At 47.8% G+C, this 12,804-nt stretch overlaps 1 protein-coding gene across 1 annotated transcript in view; it reads right to left on the bottom strand.

Annotated features, from left to right (window-relative positions):
• rhobtb1 (Rho related BTB domain containing 1) overlaps nucleotides 1–12,804 on the bottom strand; it is a 42,905-nt gene that overhangs the window by 16,546 nt on the left and 13,555 nt on the right. The window contains exons 4-7 of the mRNA XM_045701200.1: nucleotides 5,108–5,293; nucleotides 4,023–4,431; nucleotides 3,293–3,842; nucleotides 970–1,088 (exon numbers count right to left, since the gene is read on the bottom strand). Coding sequence (XP_045557156.1) covers nucleotides 970–1,088; nucleotides 3,293–3,842; nucleotides 4,023–4,431; nucleotides 5,108–5,293 — 1,264 coding nt within the window. The remainder of the gene's footprint in view (nucleotides 1–969; nucleotides 1,089–3,292; nucleotides 3,843–4,022; nucleotides 4,432–5,107; nucleotides 5,294–12,804) is intronic.

Genomic DNA, 12,804 nt, shown 5'->3' with positions numbered 1-12,804 from the left:
CTCACATTGTATATAGACTTATTTTTATACTGTATTATTGACTGTATGTTTGTTTTACTCCATGTGTAACTCTGTGTTGTTGTATGTTGTCGAACTGCTTTGCTTTATCTTGGCCAGGTCGCAATTGTAAATGAAAACTTGTTCTCAACTTGCCTACCTGGTTAAATAAAGGTGAAATAAATAAATAAAAAGGTATTACAGACTGGTTCTGGGAGAGGTTGACAATATCAGTGAAGACACTTGCCAGTTGGTCAGCGAATGCTCTGAGTCCTGGTAATCCGTCTGAATGTTAACCTGTTTAAAAGGTCTTACTCACATCGGCTACGGAGGGCGTGATCACACAGTTGTCGGGAACAGCTGGTGCTCTCATGCATGGTTCAGCGTTACTTTCCTCAAAGTGACCATAGAAGGTATTTCGCTTGTCTGGTAGGCGTCACTGGACAGCTCGCGGCTGGGTTTACCCTTTGTAATCCGTGATACTTTGCAAACCCTGCCACATCCGACAAGCGTCAGAGCCGGTGTAGTAGGATTCGATTTTAGTCCTCCATTTACGCTGTGGCTGTTTGATGGTTCGTAGCGGGATTTCTTATAAGCGTCCAGGTTAGTGTCCCGCTCCTTGAAAGCGGCAGCTCTAGCCTTAAACTCAGTTTGCATGCTGCCAGTAATCCATGGCTTCTGGTTGGGATATCTACATACTGTCACCGTGGGGATGACTTAGTCAATGTAATTATTAATGAAGCCAGTGGCTGATGTGTTAAACTCCTGACTGGTACTTCCTGTTTTAGTGTTTGCTTGTAAGTAAAAGACCCTGGTGAAAAGTAGATTACTACATATGGAATAGGGTGCCATTTGGGACAAACATATCCCTAACCCAGACTGTGCTGTAGACTCGTTAACTCTCCATGAAGGATCCACCCAACACAGCAGCCGAACCCCAACACTAGATATTACTCTGTGCCGTAGACTCACCTCGTTGTTGGCACTCTCCATGAAGGACCCTCCGAACACAGCAGCCATCCAATCACAGGAGGAGATGAGCAGAGGTCTGTGAGCATTGATGGTTCCATCCTCCAACCTGAAGGTGACGTCTGAGACAGAGAGACATAACAACAACCTGAAGGTGACGTCTGAGACAGAGACATAACACCAACCTGAAGGTGACGTCTGAGACGTTATAACAAGAACCTGAAGGTGACGTCTGAGACGTTATAACAAGAACCTGAAGGTGACGTCTGAGACGTTATAACAACAACCTGAAGGTGACGTCTGAGACGTTATAACAACAACCTGAAGGTGACGTCTGAGACGTTATAACAACAACCTGAAGGTGACGTCTGAGACGTTATAACAACCTGAAGGTGACGTCTGAGACATTATAACCTCTTACATCTAGACGTTCCGCTAGCGGAACACCTGCTCCAATAGCCAATGATGGGCGTGGCGCGAATTACAAATTCCTCAAAAATACAAAAACTTCAATTTTTCAAACATATGACTATTTTACACCATTTTAAAGACAAGACTCTCCTTTATCTAACCACACTGTCTGATTTCAAAAAGGCTTTACAACGAAAGCAAAACATTAGATTATGTCAGCAGAGTACCCAGCCAGAAAGCTAGCATATAATGTCACATAAATCCAAACCACAGCTAAATGCAGCACTAACCTTTGATGATCTTCATCAGATGACACCCCTAGGACATTATGTTATACAATACATGCATGTTTTGTTCAATCAAGTTCATATTTATATCAAAAACCAGCTTTTAACATTAGCATGTGACGTTCAGAACTAGCATACCCCCCGCAAACTTCCGGTGAATTTACTAAATTACTCACGATAAACGTTCACAAAAAACATAACAATTATTTTAAGAATTATAGATACAGAACTCCTCTATGCACTCGCTATGTCCGATTTTAAAATAGCTTTTCGGTGAAAGCACATTTTGCAATATTCTCAGTAGATAGCCCGGCATCACAGGGCTAGCTATTTAGACACCCAGCAAGTTTAGCACTCACCAAAGTCAGATTTACTATAAGAAAAATGTTATTACCTTTGCTGTTCTTCGTCAGAATGCACTCCCAGGACTTCTACTTCAATAACAAATGTTGGTTTGGTCCCAAATAATCCATTGTTATATCCAAATAGCGGCGTTTTGTTCGTGCGTTCAAGACACTATCCGAATGGTAAAGAAGGGTGACGAGCACGATCATTTAGTGACAAAAGAATTCTAAATATTCCATTACCGTACTTCGAAGCATGTCAACCGCTGTTTAAAATCAATTTTTATGCCAATTTTCTCGTAAAAAAGCGATAATATTCCGACTGGGAATCTGCGTTTAGGTAAAAAGACGAAAGAAAATAAAGCATGGGGTCGACTCGTGCACGCGCCTAAGCCCATTGTCCTCTGATCGGCCACTTACCAAAGGCGATAATGTGTTTCAGCCAGAGGCTGCCTCGATATCATTCAGCTTTTTCCCGGGTTCTGAGAGCCTATGGGAGCCGTAGGAAGTGTCACGTTACAGCAAAGATCCTCAGTCTTCAATAAAAAGAGCCAAGATGAACAAGAACTTGTCAGACAGGTCACTTCCTGTATGGAATCTTCTCAGGTTTTTGCCTGCCATATGAGTTCTGTTATACTCACAGACACCATTCAAACAGTTTTAGAAACTTTAGGGTGTTTTCTATCCAAAGCCAATAATTATATGCATATTCTAGTTTCTGGGCAGGAATAATAATCAGATTAAATCGGGTATGTTTTTTTTCCGGCCGTGAAAATACTGCCCCCTAGCCATAACAGGATAACAACAACCTGAAGGTGACATCTGAGACATTATAACAACAACCTGAAGGTGACGTCTGAGACATTATAACAACAACCTGAAGGTGACGTCTGAGACATTATAACAACAACCTGAAGGTGACGTCTGAGACATTATAACAACAACCTGAAGGTGACGTCTGAGTCATTATAACAACAACCTGAAGGTGACATCTGAGATATTATAACAACAACCTGAAGGTGATGTCTGAGACGTTATAACAACAACCTGAAGGTGACGTCTGAGACATTATAACAACAACCTGAAGGTGACATCTGAGACATTATAACAACAACCTGAAGGTGACATGTTCGCCAGAGAAACACAACAGAACACATCACATCAACCCCATCCAAAGTTCCAAACACATGATAACTTCCTAGTCAATACATTTCAAAAGCAACAGATACATTCTCTCTCATCAAGAACACAAAACACTTTGATCTATGATGCAGCATGGTTTACCTGTGAAGGTGTTCTTGTTGAGACACTCCTTGATGCGGTTGGATTTCCTGACGTGGAAGGCCTTGGTGATCTCCTGGTTCATGAAGCCCTCACGGTTCATGATGTTCTCCACCATCATCCTCAGGTCAAACACCTCCAGGACCTCCGCGATCTGGGCGATCTTCATCAGATCCCGCTCCTCTTCATCCAGCTCCCCAGTGTAGAGGAACTTCAACACGGCACTGAACGGACCCAGCTGGATGGAGTAGTCCATCTTCACCACCGTCATGTGAGCCGGGGAGCCCGTCACGGGGTTGGTCACGCTCTCCTTGTGGATGCTGTAGAAGGCCTTGCTCCAGGAGGCCAAGGACAGCTTGGTGCGACGGTGCTTACCAGAGAAGCTCATCATCTTCAGGGTGCCGTCACTCTTAGAGGCCCTGAGGGAGCAGGGGGAGTGGTTGGGGAGCACAGCCACGTCCTCATCTGTGTCCAGACTAAGGGTCCTGAGGAGAGAGTCCCGGGCATGTCGCTCCGTCACCACCAGGCACTGGGACTCGTCACTGAAGTCCATCTGGAAACAATCACATTTATAACGTTTTTCTTTTATGTCACACAGTGCTCTACAGAAACCCAGCCGGAAACCACAGAGAGCAAGAAATGCAGAGGCAGAAGCACAGTGGCTAGGAATCAAAACCTAGAAGGATGGAACCTAGAGAGGAACCTAGAGAGGAACCAGGCAAAGAGACACTACCTGGAACAGGTCATAAAACTTGGAGGAGGAGGTGGAGAGGTAGATCTTGTGGGCGAAGATGTGGATGTGGTCCTGGAGGATGAACATGACGTCAGCACACAGAGGACTGTCCAATAGGAGGCCAGGACCCTCCCTGTTGTTGACGAAACACTCTGGAATCTTGATGAGAGGGGGCGGTGCTTTGGGTGGCAGGAAGGGCGCCTGGAGGAGTGGCTTCTGGACCTTCCGGAGATGGGACTTCCAGAACTGCAGGTGTCGACGGGAGATGAGCGCTGCTCGAATGGCGTTGTCGAAGATGTCCTTGACGCCAAATTGGTCGAAAACACTGGTCTCATAGTAGGAGATGCCCAGCTCCTTGGCCACCTCCCGGCCAGTCTCTGGAGGAAGGATGTCTCCTGGCTTTATAGGCCTGGTGGGGAGGAAATAACAGCTATTCTCAATACGGAACAATACAAAGTAATTATTTTATTAAATGTATGTAAACCAGTTTGCTTAATAGACTAAAATGTCAGTAGTTACTGCACATAGAGTGTCAACTAAAACTAAAATGTATAGATCTAGTCAATCAAAACCAGCCACATGACGTAATGCTGATTCTATACCTGGCTAGCGGCCTCCTGGCCCTGTCGACAGCCACATGATGACGTAATGCTGATTCTATACCTGGCTAGCGGCCTCTTGACCCTGTCGACAGCCACATGATGACGTAATGCTGATTCTATACCTGGCCAGCGGCCTCCTGGCCGTCGACAGCCACATGGTGATGTAATGCTGATTCTATACCTGGCTAGCGGCCTCCTGGCCCTGTCGACAGCCACATGATGACGTAATGCTGATTCTATACCTGGCTAGCGGCCTCCTGGCCCTGTCGACAGCCACATGATGACGTAATGCTGATTCTATACCTGGCTAGCGGCCTCCTGGCCCTGTCGACAGCCACATGATGACGTAATGCTGATTCTATACCTGGCTAGCGGCCTCCTGGCCCTGTCGACAGCCACATGACATAATGCTGATTCTATACCTGGCTAGCGGCCTCCTGGCCCTGTCGACAGCCACATGATGACGTAATGCTGATTCTATACCTGGCTAGCGGCCTCCTGGCCCTGTTGACAGCCTCCAGATCAGCATAACGCAGGTCCAGCTGACAACCCACCAGGATGACAGGCGTCCTGGGACAAAAGTGTTTGATCTCCATGTGCCACATGGTCTTGACGTGATGCAGAGAGTTGGGGTTGGCGATGGAGAAACACAGCACAACCACGTCAGACCTGTAGAGAACAGACGGGAACCAGAGAGACACACCAGATAAATCAGAGGCAGAGAGACACACCAGATAAATCAGAGGCAGAGAGACACACCAGATAATCAGAGAGACACACCAGATAATCAGAGAGACAGAGAGACACACCAGACAATCAAGAGGCAGAGAGACACACCAGACAATCAAGAGGCAGAGAGACACACCAGACAATCAAGAGGCAGAGAGACACACCAGACAATCAAGAGGCAGAGAGACACACCAGACAATCAAGAGGCAGAGAGACACACCAGACAATCAAGAGGCAGAGAGACACACCAGACAATCAAGAGGCAGAGAGACACACCAGACAATCAAGAGGCAGAGAGACACACCAGACAATCAAGAGGCAGAGAGACACACCAGACAATCAGAGGCAGAGAGACACACCAGACAATCAGAGGCAGAGAGACACACCAGACAATCAGAGGCAGAGAGACACACCAGATAATCAGAGGCAGAGAGACACACCAGACAATCAGAGGCAGAGAGACACACCAGACAATCAGAGGCAGAGAGTCACACAGAAAGCTACTGTTTACAGGCCTCCTGGGCCATATGCAGCGTTCCTCACTGAGTTCCCTGAATTCCTATCAGACCTGGTAGTCAGGGCAGATAATATTCTAGTTTTTGGTGACTTTAATATTCACATGGAAAAGTCCACAGACCCACTCCAAAAGGCTTTCGGAGCCATCATGGACTCAGTGGGTTTTGTCCAACATCTCTCCGGACCTACTCACTGCCACAGTCATACCCTGGACCTACTCACTGCCACAGTCATACCCTGGATCTACTCACTGCCACAGTCATACCCTGGATCTACTCACTGCCACAGTCATACCCTGGACCTACTCACTGCCAAGGCCACAGTGTATTGTCATGGCCAAGGCCTGCATTAAGATCATACTGTAGAAGGCCTATAACCAAACAGGTACAGAACACAACAATAGTACTAGGGTTAGGGTTAGATACTATACTAACCCTATAACCAAACAGGTACAATTTGGCCTCTGGAATATTTAGGGACAACTCATATTCTTGAGGTGTTGTTGAATATCGTGTTTTCACATCATAACACGATGTGCCTGTGCCTTTAAGTACAAAGATTTAAGTCTTAAGACAGGAACTAAGGCAAACAAGTGCTAACCAAGTCCCCTCTCACTCAAACCTGGGCTCAGGTGCCAAAACAGAACTTATAAATGGGGTCTAGAACCAGTACACCTTGATTAGAGTCAGAAATCAATGTGTCAGGTAGTGAGCAGTTATAACAGAGGTTATAATGAATGATTAGAGGGGTGTGGGTTTAAACTGCCTTCTAGATAAACAGACAGACCGATCAATGTGTCAGGTAGTGAGCAGTTATAACAGAGGTTATAATGAATGATTAGAGCCTTCTAGGTAAACAGACAGACAGATCAATGTGTCAGGTAGTGAGCAGTTATAACAGAGGTTATAATGAATGATTAGAGGGATGTGGGTTTAAACTGCCTTCTATGTAAACAGACAGACAGACCTCATGTCCCGCTGACATCAACAGAGATGTTACGATGATGGCAGCTTGACAACGATCAATCGACCAATCAATGAAACCTCTTCGGAGGCACCAGTTCCATTAAGACCGTCTGGGGCATCATTTAAGGATCACACAGTCGGATACTAAGATCGACATAACTAATTTACAGGAAATCAAAACAAGATGAATATTTTAGTGTCCCGAGGGCCAGAGAAGGGAACCCAGGTCGCTGGCATCGCACCAATAGGGTTAACATGTAACACGGCTCATTAGACAGGATCACTACACTATGCATGCAGCCATCAGTCCATGCCAAAAACATCAGGACTCACGTCTCTTATGCTACACTGTAGCTGACTACACCAAACCAGACCCTAGCAGAGTAGTAGATACTACCTAACCTAGCAGGACTAGAGGGACTACCTAACCTAGCAGGACTAGAGGGACTACCTAACCTAGCAGGACTAGAGGGACTACCTAACCTAGCAGGACTAGAGGGACTTCCTAACCTAGCAGGACTTCCTAACCTAGCAGGACTAGAAGGACTTCCTCACCTAGCAGGACTAGAGGGACTTCCTCACCTAGCAGGACTAGAGGGACTTCCTCACCTAGCAGGACTAGAGGGACTTCCTCACCTAGCAGGACTAGAGGGACTTCCTCACCTAGCAGGACTAGAGGGACTTCCTCACCTAGCAGGACTAGAGGGACTTCCTCACCTAGCAGGACTAGAGGGACTTCCTTACCTAACAGGACTGGAGGGACTTCCTCACCTAGCAGGACTAGAGGGACTTCCTAACCTAGCAGGACTAGAGGGACTTCCTCACCTAGTAGGACTAGAGGGACTTCCTAACCTAGCAGGACTTCCTAACCTAGCAGGACTAGCAGGACTTCCTAACCTAGCAGGACTAGAGCGACTTCCTCACCTAGCAGGACTAGAGGGACTTCCTCACCTAGCAGGACTAGAGGGACTTCCTCACCTAGCAGGACTAGAGGGACTTCCTCACCTAGCAGGACTAGAGGGACTTCCTCACCTAGCAGGACTAGATGGACTTCCTAACCAAGCAGGACTAGAGGGACTTCCTAACCTAGCAGGACTAGAGGGACTTCCTAACCTAGCAGGACTTCCTAACCTAGCAGGACTTCCTAACCTTGCAGGACTAGAGGGACTTCCTAACCTAGCAAGACTAGAGGGACTTCCTAACCTAGCAGGACTTCCTAACCTAGCAGGACTTCCTAACCTAGCAGGACTGGAGGGACTTCCTAACCTAGCAGGACTAGAGGGACTTCCTAACCTAGCAGGACTAGAGGGACTTCCTAACCTAGCAGGACTAGAGGGACTTCCTAACCTAGCAGGACTAGAGGGACTTCCTAACCTAGCAGGTCTAGAGGGATTTCCTAACCTAGCAGGACTTCCTAACCTAGCTGGACTGGAGGGACTTCCTAACCTAGCAGGACTAGAGGGACTTCCTAACCTAGCAGGACTAGAGGGACTTCCTAACCTAGCAGGACTTCCTAACCTAGCAGGACTAGAGGGACTTCCTAACCTAGCAGGACTAGACGGACTTCCTAACCTAGCAGGAATAGAGGGACTTCCTAACCTAGCAGGACTAGAGGGACTTCCTAACCTAGCAGGACTTCCTAACCTAGCAGGACTTCCTAACCTAGCAGGACTTCCTAACCTAGCAGGACTAGAGGGACTTCCTAACCTAGCAGGACTAGAGGGACTTCCTAACCTAGCAAGACTTTCTAACCTAGCAGGACTTCCTAACCTAGCAGGACTGGAGGGACTTCCTAACCTAGCAGGACTAGAGGGACTTCCTAACCTAGCAGGACTAGAGGGACTTCCTAACCTAGCAGGACTAGAGGGACTTCCTAACCTAGCAGGACTTCCTAACCTAGCAGGACTGGAGGGACTTCCTAACCTAGCAGGACTAGAGGGACTTCCTCACCTAGCAGGACTAGAGGGACTTCCTAAACTAGCAGGACTAGAGGGACTTCCTAACCTAGCAGGACTGGAGGGACTGCCTAACCTAGCAGGACTAGAGGGACTTCCTAACCTAGCAGGACTAGAGGGACTTCCTAACCTAGCAGGACTAGAGGGACTTCCTAACCTAGCAGGACTGGAAGTACTTCCTAACCTAGCAGGACTGGAAGGACTTCCTAACCTAGCAGGACTGGAAGGACTTCCTAACCTAGCAGGACTGGAGGGACTTCCTAACCTAGCCGGACTAGAGGGACTTCCTAACCTAGCAGGACTAGAGGGACTTCCTAACCTAGCAGGACTAGAGGGACTTCCTAACCTAGCAGGACTTCCTAACCTAGCAGGACTGGAGGGACTTCCTAACCTAGCAGGACTAGAGGGACTTCCTAACCTAGCAGGACTAGAGGGACTTCCTAACCTAGCAGGACTAGAGGGACTTCCTAACCTAGCCGGACTAGAGGGACTTCCTAACCTAGCAGGACTAGAGGGACTTCCTAACCTAGCAGGACTAGAGGGACTTCCTAACCTAGCAGGACTTCCTAACCTAGCAGGACTTCCTAACCTTGCAGGACTAGAGGGACTTCCTAACCTAGCAAGACTAGAGGGACTTCCTAACCTAGCAGGACTTCCTAACCTAGCAGGACTTCCTAACCTAGCAGGACTGGAGGGACTTCCTAACCTAGCAGGACTAGAGGGACTTCCTAACCTAGCAGGACTAGAGGGACTTCCTAACCTAGCAGGACTAGAGGGACTTCCTAACCTAGCAGGACTAGAGGGACTTCCTAACCTAGCAGGTCTAGAGGGATTTCCTAACCTAGCAGGACTTCCTAACCTAGCTGGACTGGAGGGACTTCCTAACCTAGCAGGACTAGAGGGACTTCCTAACCTAGCAGGACTAGAGGGACTTCCTAACCTAGCAGGACTTCCTAACCTAGCAGGACTAGAGGGACTTCCTAACCTAGCAGGACTAGAGGGACTTCCTAACCTAGCAGGAATAGAGGGACTTCCTAACCTAGCAGGACTAGAGGGACTTCCTAACCTAGCAGGACTTCCTAACCTAGCAGGACTTCCTAACCTAGCAGGACTTCCTAACCTAGCAGGACTAGAGGGACTTCCTAACCTAGCAGGACTAGAGGGACTTCCTAACCTAGCAAGACTTTCTAACCTAGCAGGACTTCCTAACCTAGCAGGACTGGAGGGACTTCCTAACCTAGCAGGACTAGAGGGACTTCCTAACCTAGCAGGACTAGAGGGACTTCCTAACCTAGCAGGACTAGAGGGACTTCCTAACCTAGCAGGACTTCCTAACCTAGCAGGACTGGAGGGACTTCCTAACCTAGCAGGACTAGAGGGACTTCCTCACCTAGCAGGACTAGAGGGACTTCCTAAACTAGCAGGACTAGAGGGACTTCCTAACCTAGCAGGACTGGAGGGACTGCCTAACCTAGCAGGACTAGAGGGACTTCCTAACCTAGCAGGACTAGAGGGACTTCCTAACCTAGCAGGACTAGAGGGACTTCCTAACCTAGCAGGACTGGAAGTACTTCCTAACCTAGCAGGACTGGAAGGACTTCCTAACCTAGCAGGACTGGAAGGACTTCCTAACCTAGCAGGACTGGAGGGACTTCCTAACCTAGCCGGACTAGAGGGACTTCCTAACCTAGCAGGACTAGAGGGACTTCCTAACCTAGCAGGACTAGAGGGACTTCCTAACCTAGCAGGACTTCCTAACCTAGCAGGACTGGAGGGACTTCCTAACCTAGCAGGACTAGCAGGACTAGGCAAACTGAATGCGCACAACAGTAAACCGATAATCTCATAGATAACCTCACCTGAATACCATATTCATAATGTATCAAATATTGATAATTAATTAATATCAATTGACTGATTTCCTTAAATGAATTGTAACTCAGTAAAATTTTTGATAAGCTCTGTTTACATATGAATCTTAATGTTAATATATTATAACATGAATGAAAATGACATATATGGATGTTGCCAAAAAAATATTGGTAAATGTTGAATTAATATGGAAATGACTAAAAGTAACTCCACTACATGTAACTGTTATTCTTAACAGTTACATGTAGTCTTCAAATAATATTTTTGCAGGAATCTCCTTGCGAATGATTTTGCCGAAGATTGTATCTTCCTAACCTAGCAGGACTAGAGGGACTTCCTAACCTAGCAGGACTAGAGGGACTTCCTAACCTAGCAGGACTAGAGGGACTTCCTAACCTAGCAGGATTAGAGGGACTTCCTAACCAAGCAGGACTAGAGGGACTACCTAACCTAGCAGGACTAGAGGGACTTCCTAACCTAGCAGGACTAGAGGGACTACCTAACCTAGCAGGACTAGAGGGACTTCCTAACCTAGCAGGACTAGAGGGACTTCCTAACCTAGCAGGACTAGAGGGACTTCCTAACCTAGCAGGTCTAGAGGGATTTCCTAACCTAGCAGGACTTCCTAACCTAGCTGGACTGGAGGGACTTCCTAACCTAGCAGGACTAGAGGGACTTCCTAACCTAGCAGGACTAGAGGGACTTCCTAACCTAGCAGGACTTCCTAACCTAGCAGGACTAGAGGGACTTCCTAACCTAGCAGGACTAGAGGGACTTCCTAACCTAGCAGGAATAGAGGGACTTCCTAACCTAGCAGGACTAGAGGGACTTCCTAACCTAGCAGGACTTCCTAACCTAGCAGGACTTCCTAACCTAGCAGGACTTCCTAACCTAGCAGGACTAGAGGGACTTCCTAACCTAGCAGGACTAGAGGGACTTCCTAACCTAGCAAGACTTTCTAACCTAGCAGGACTTCCTAACCTAGCAGGACTGGAGGGACTTCCTAACCTAGCAGGACTAGAGGGACTTCCTAACCTAGCAGGACTAGAGGGACTTCCTAACCTAGCAGGACTAGAGGGACTTCCTAACCTAGCAGGACTTCCTAACCTAGCAGGACTGGAGGGACTTCCTAACCTAGCAGGACTAGAGGGACTTCCTCACCTAGCAGGACTAGAGGGACTTCCTAAACTAGCAGGACTAGAGGGACTTCCTAACCTAGCAGGACTGGAGGGACTGCCTAACCTAGCAGGACTAGAGGGACTTCCTAACCTAGCAGGACTAGAGGGACTTCCTAACCTAGCAGGACTAGAGGGACTTCCTAACCTAGCAGGACTGGAAGTACTTCCTAACCTAGCAGGACTGGAAGGACTTCCTAACCTAGCAGGACTGGAAGGACTTCCTAACCTAGCAGGACTGGAGGGACTTCCTAACCTAGCCGGACTAGAGGGACTTCCTAACCTAGCAGGACTAGAGGGACTTCCTAACCTAGCAGGACTAGAGGGACTTCCTAACCTAGCAGGACTTCCTAACCTAGCAGGACTGGAGGGACTTCCTAACCTAGCAGGACTAGAGGGACTTCCTAACCTAGCAGGACTAGAGGGACTTCCTAACCTAGCAGGACTAGAGGGACTTCCTAACCTAGCCGGACTAGAGGGACTTCCTAACCTAGCAGGACTAGAGGGACTTCCTAACCTAGCAGGACTAGAGGGACTTCCTAACCTAGCAGGACTTCCTAACCTAGCAGGACTTCCTAACCTTGCAGGACTAGAGGGACTTCCTAACCTAGCAAGACTAGAGGGACTTCCTAACCTAGCAGGACTTCCTAACCTAGCAGGACTTCCTAACCTAGCAGGACTGGAGGGACTTCCTAACCTAGCAGGACTAGAGGGACTTCCTAACCTAGCAGGACTAGAGGGACTTCCTAACCTAGCAGGACTAGAGGGACTTCCTAACCTAGCAGGACTAGAGGGACTTCCTAACCTAGCAGGTCTAGAGGGATTTCCTAACCTAGCAGGACTTCCTAACCTAGCTGGACTGGAGGGACTTCCTAACCTAGCAGGACTAGAGGGACTTCCTAACCTAGCAGGACTAGAGGGACTTCCTAACCTAGCAGGACTTCCTAACCTAGCAGGACTAGAGGGAC

Source organism: Salmo salar, chromosome ssa18 (assembly GCF_905237065.1).
Source record: "Salmo salar chromosome ssa18, Ssal_v3.1, whole genome shotgun sequence".
Taxonomy (NCBI): Eukaryota; Metazoa; Chordata; class Actinopteri; order Salmoniformes; family Salmonidae; genus Salmo; species Salmo salar.
The sequence above is the reverse complement of the archived record's forward strand: the minus strand, read 5'-3'. Positions and strand labels throughout refer to the sequence as shown.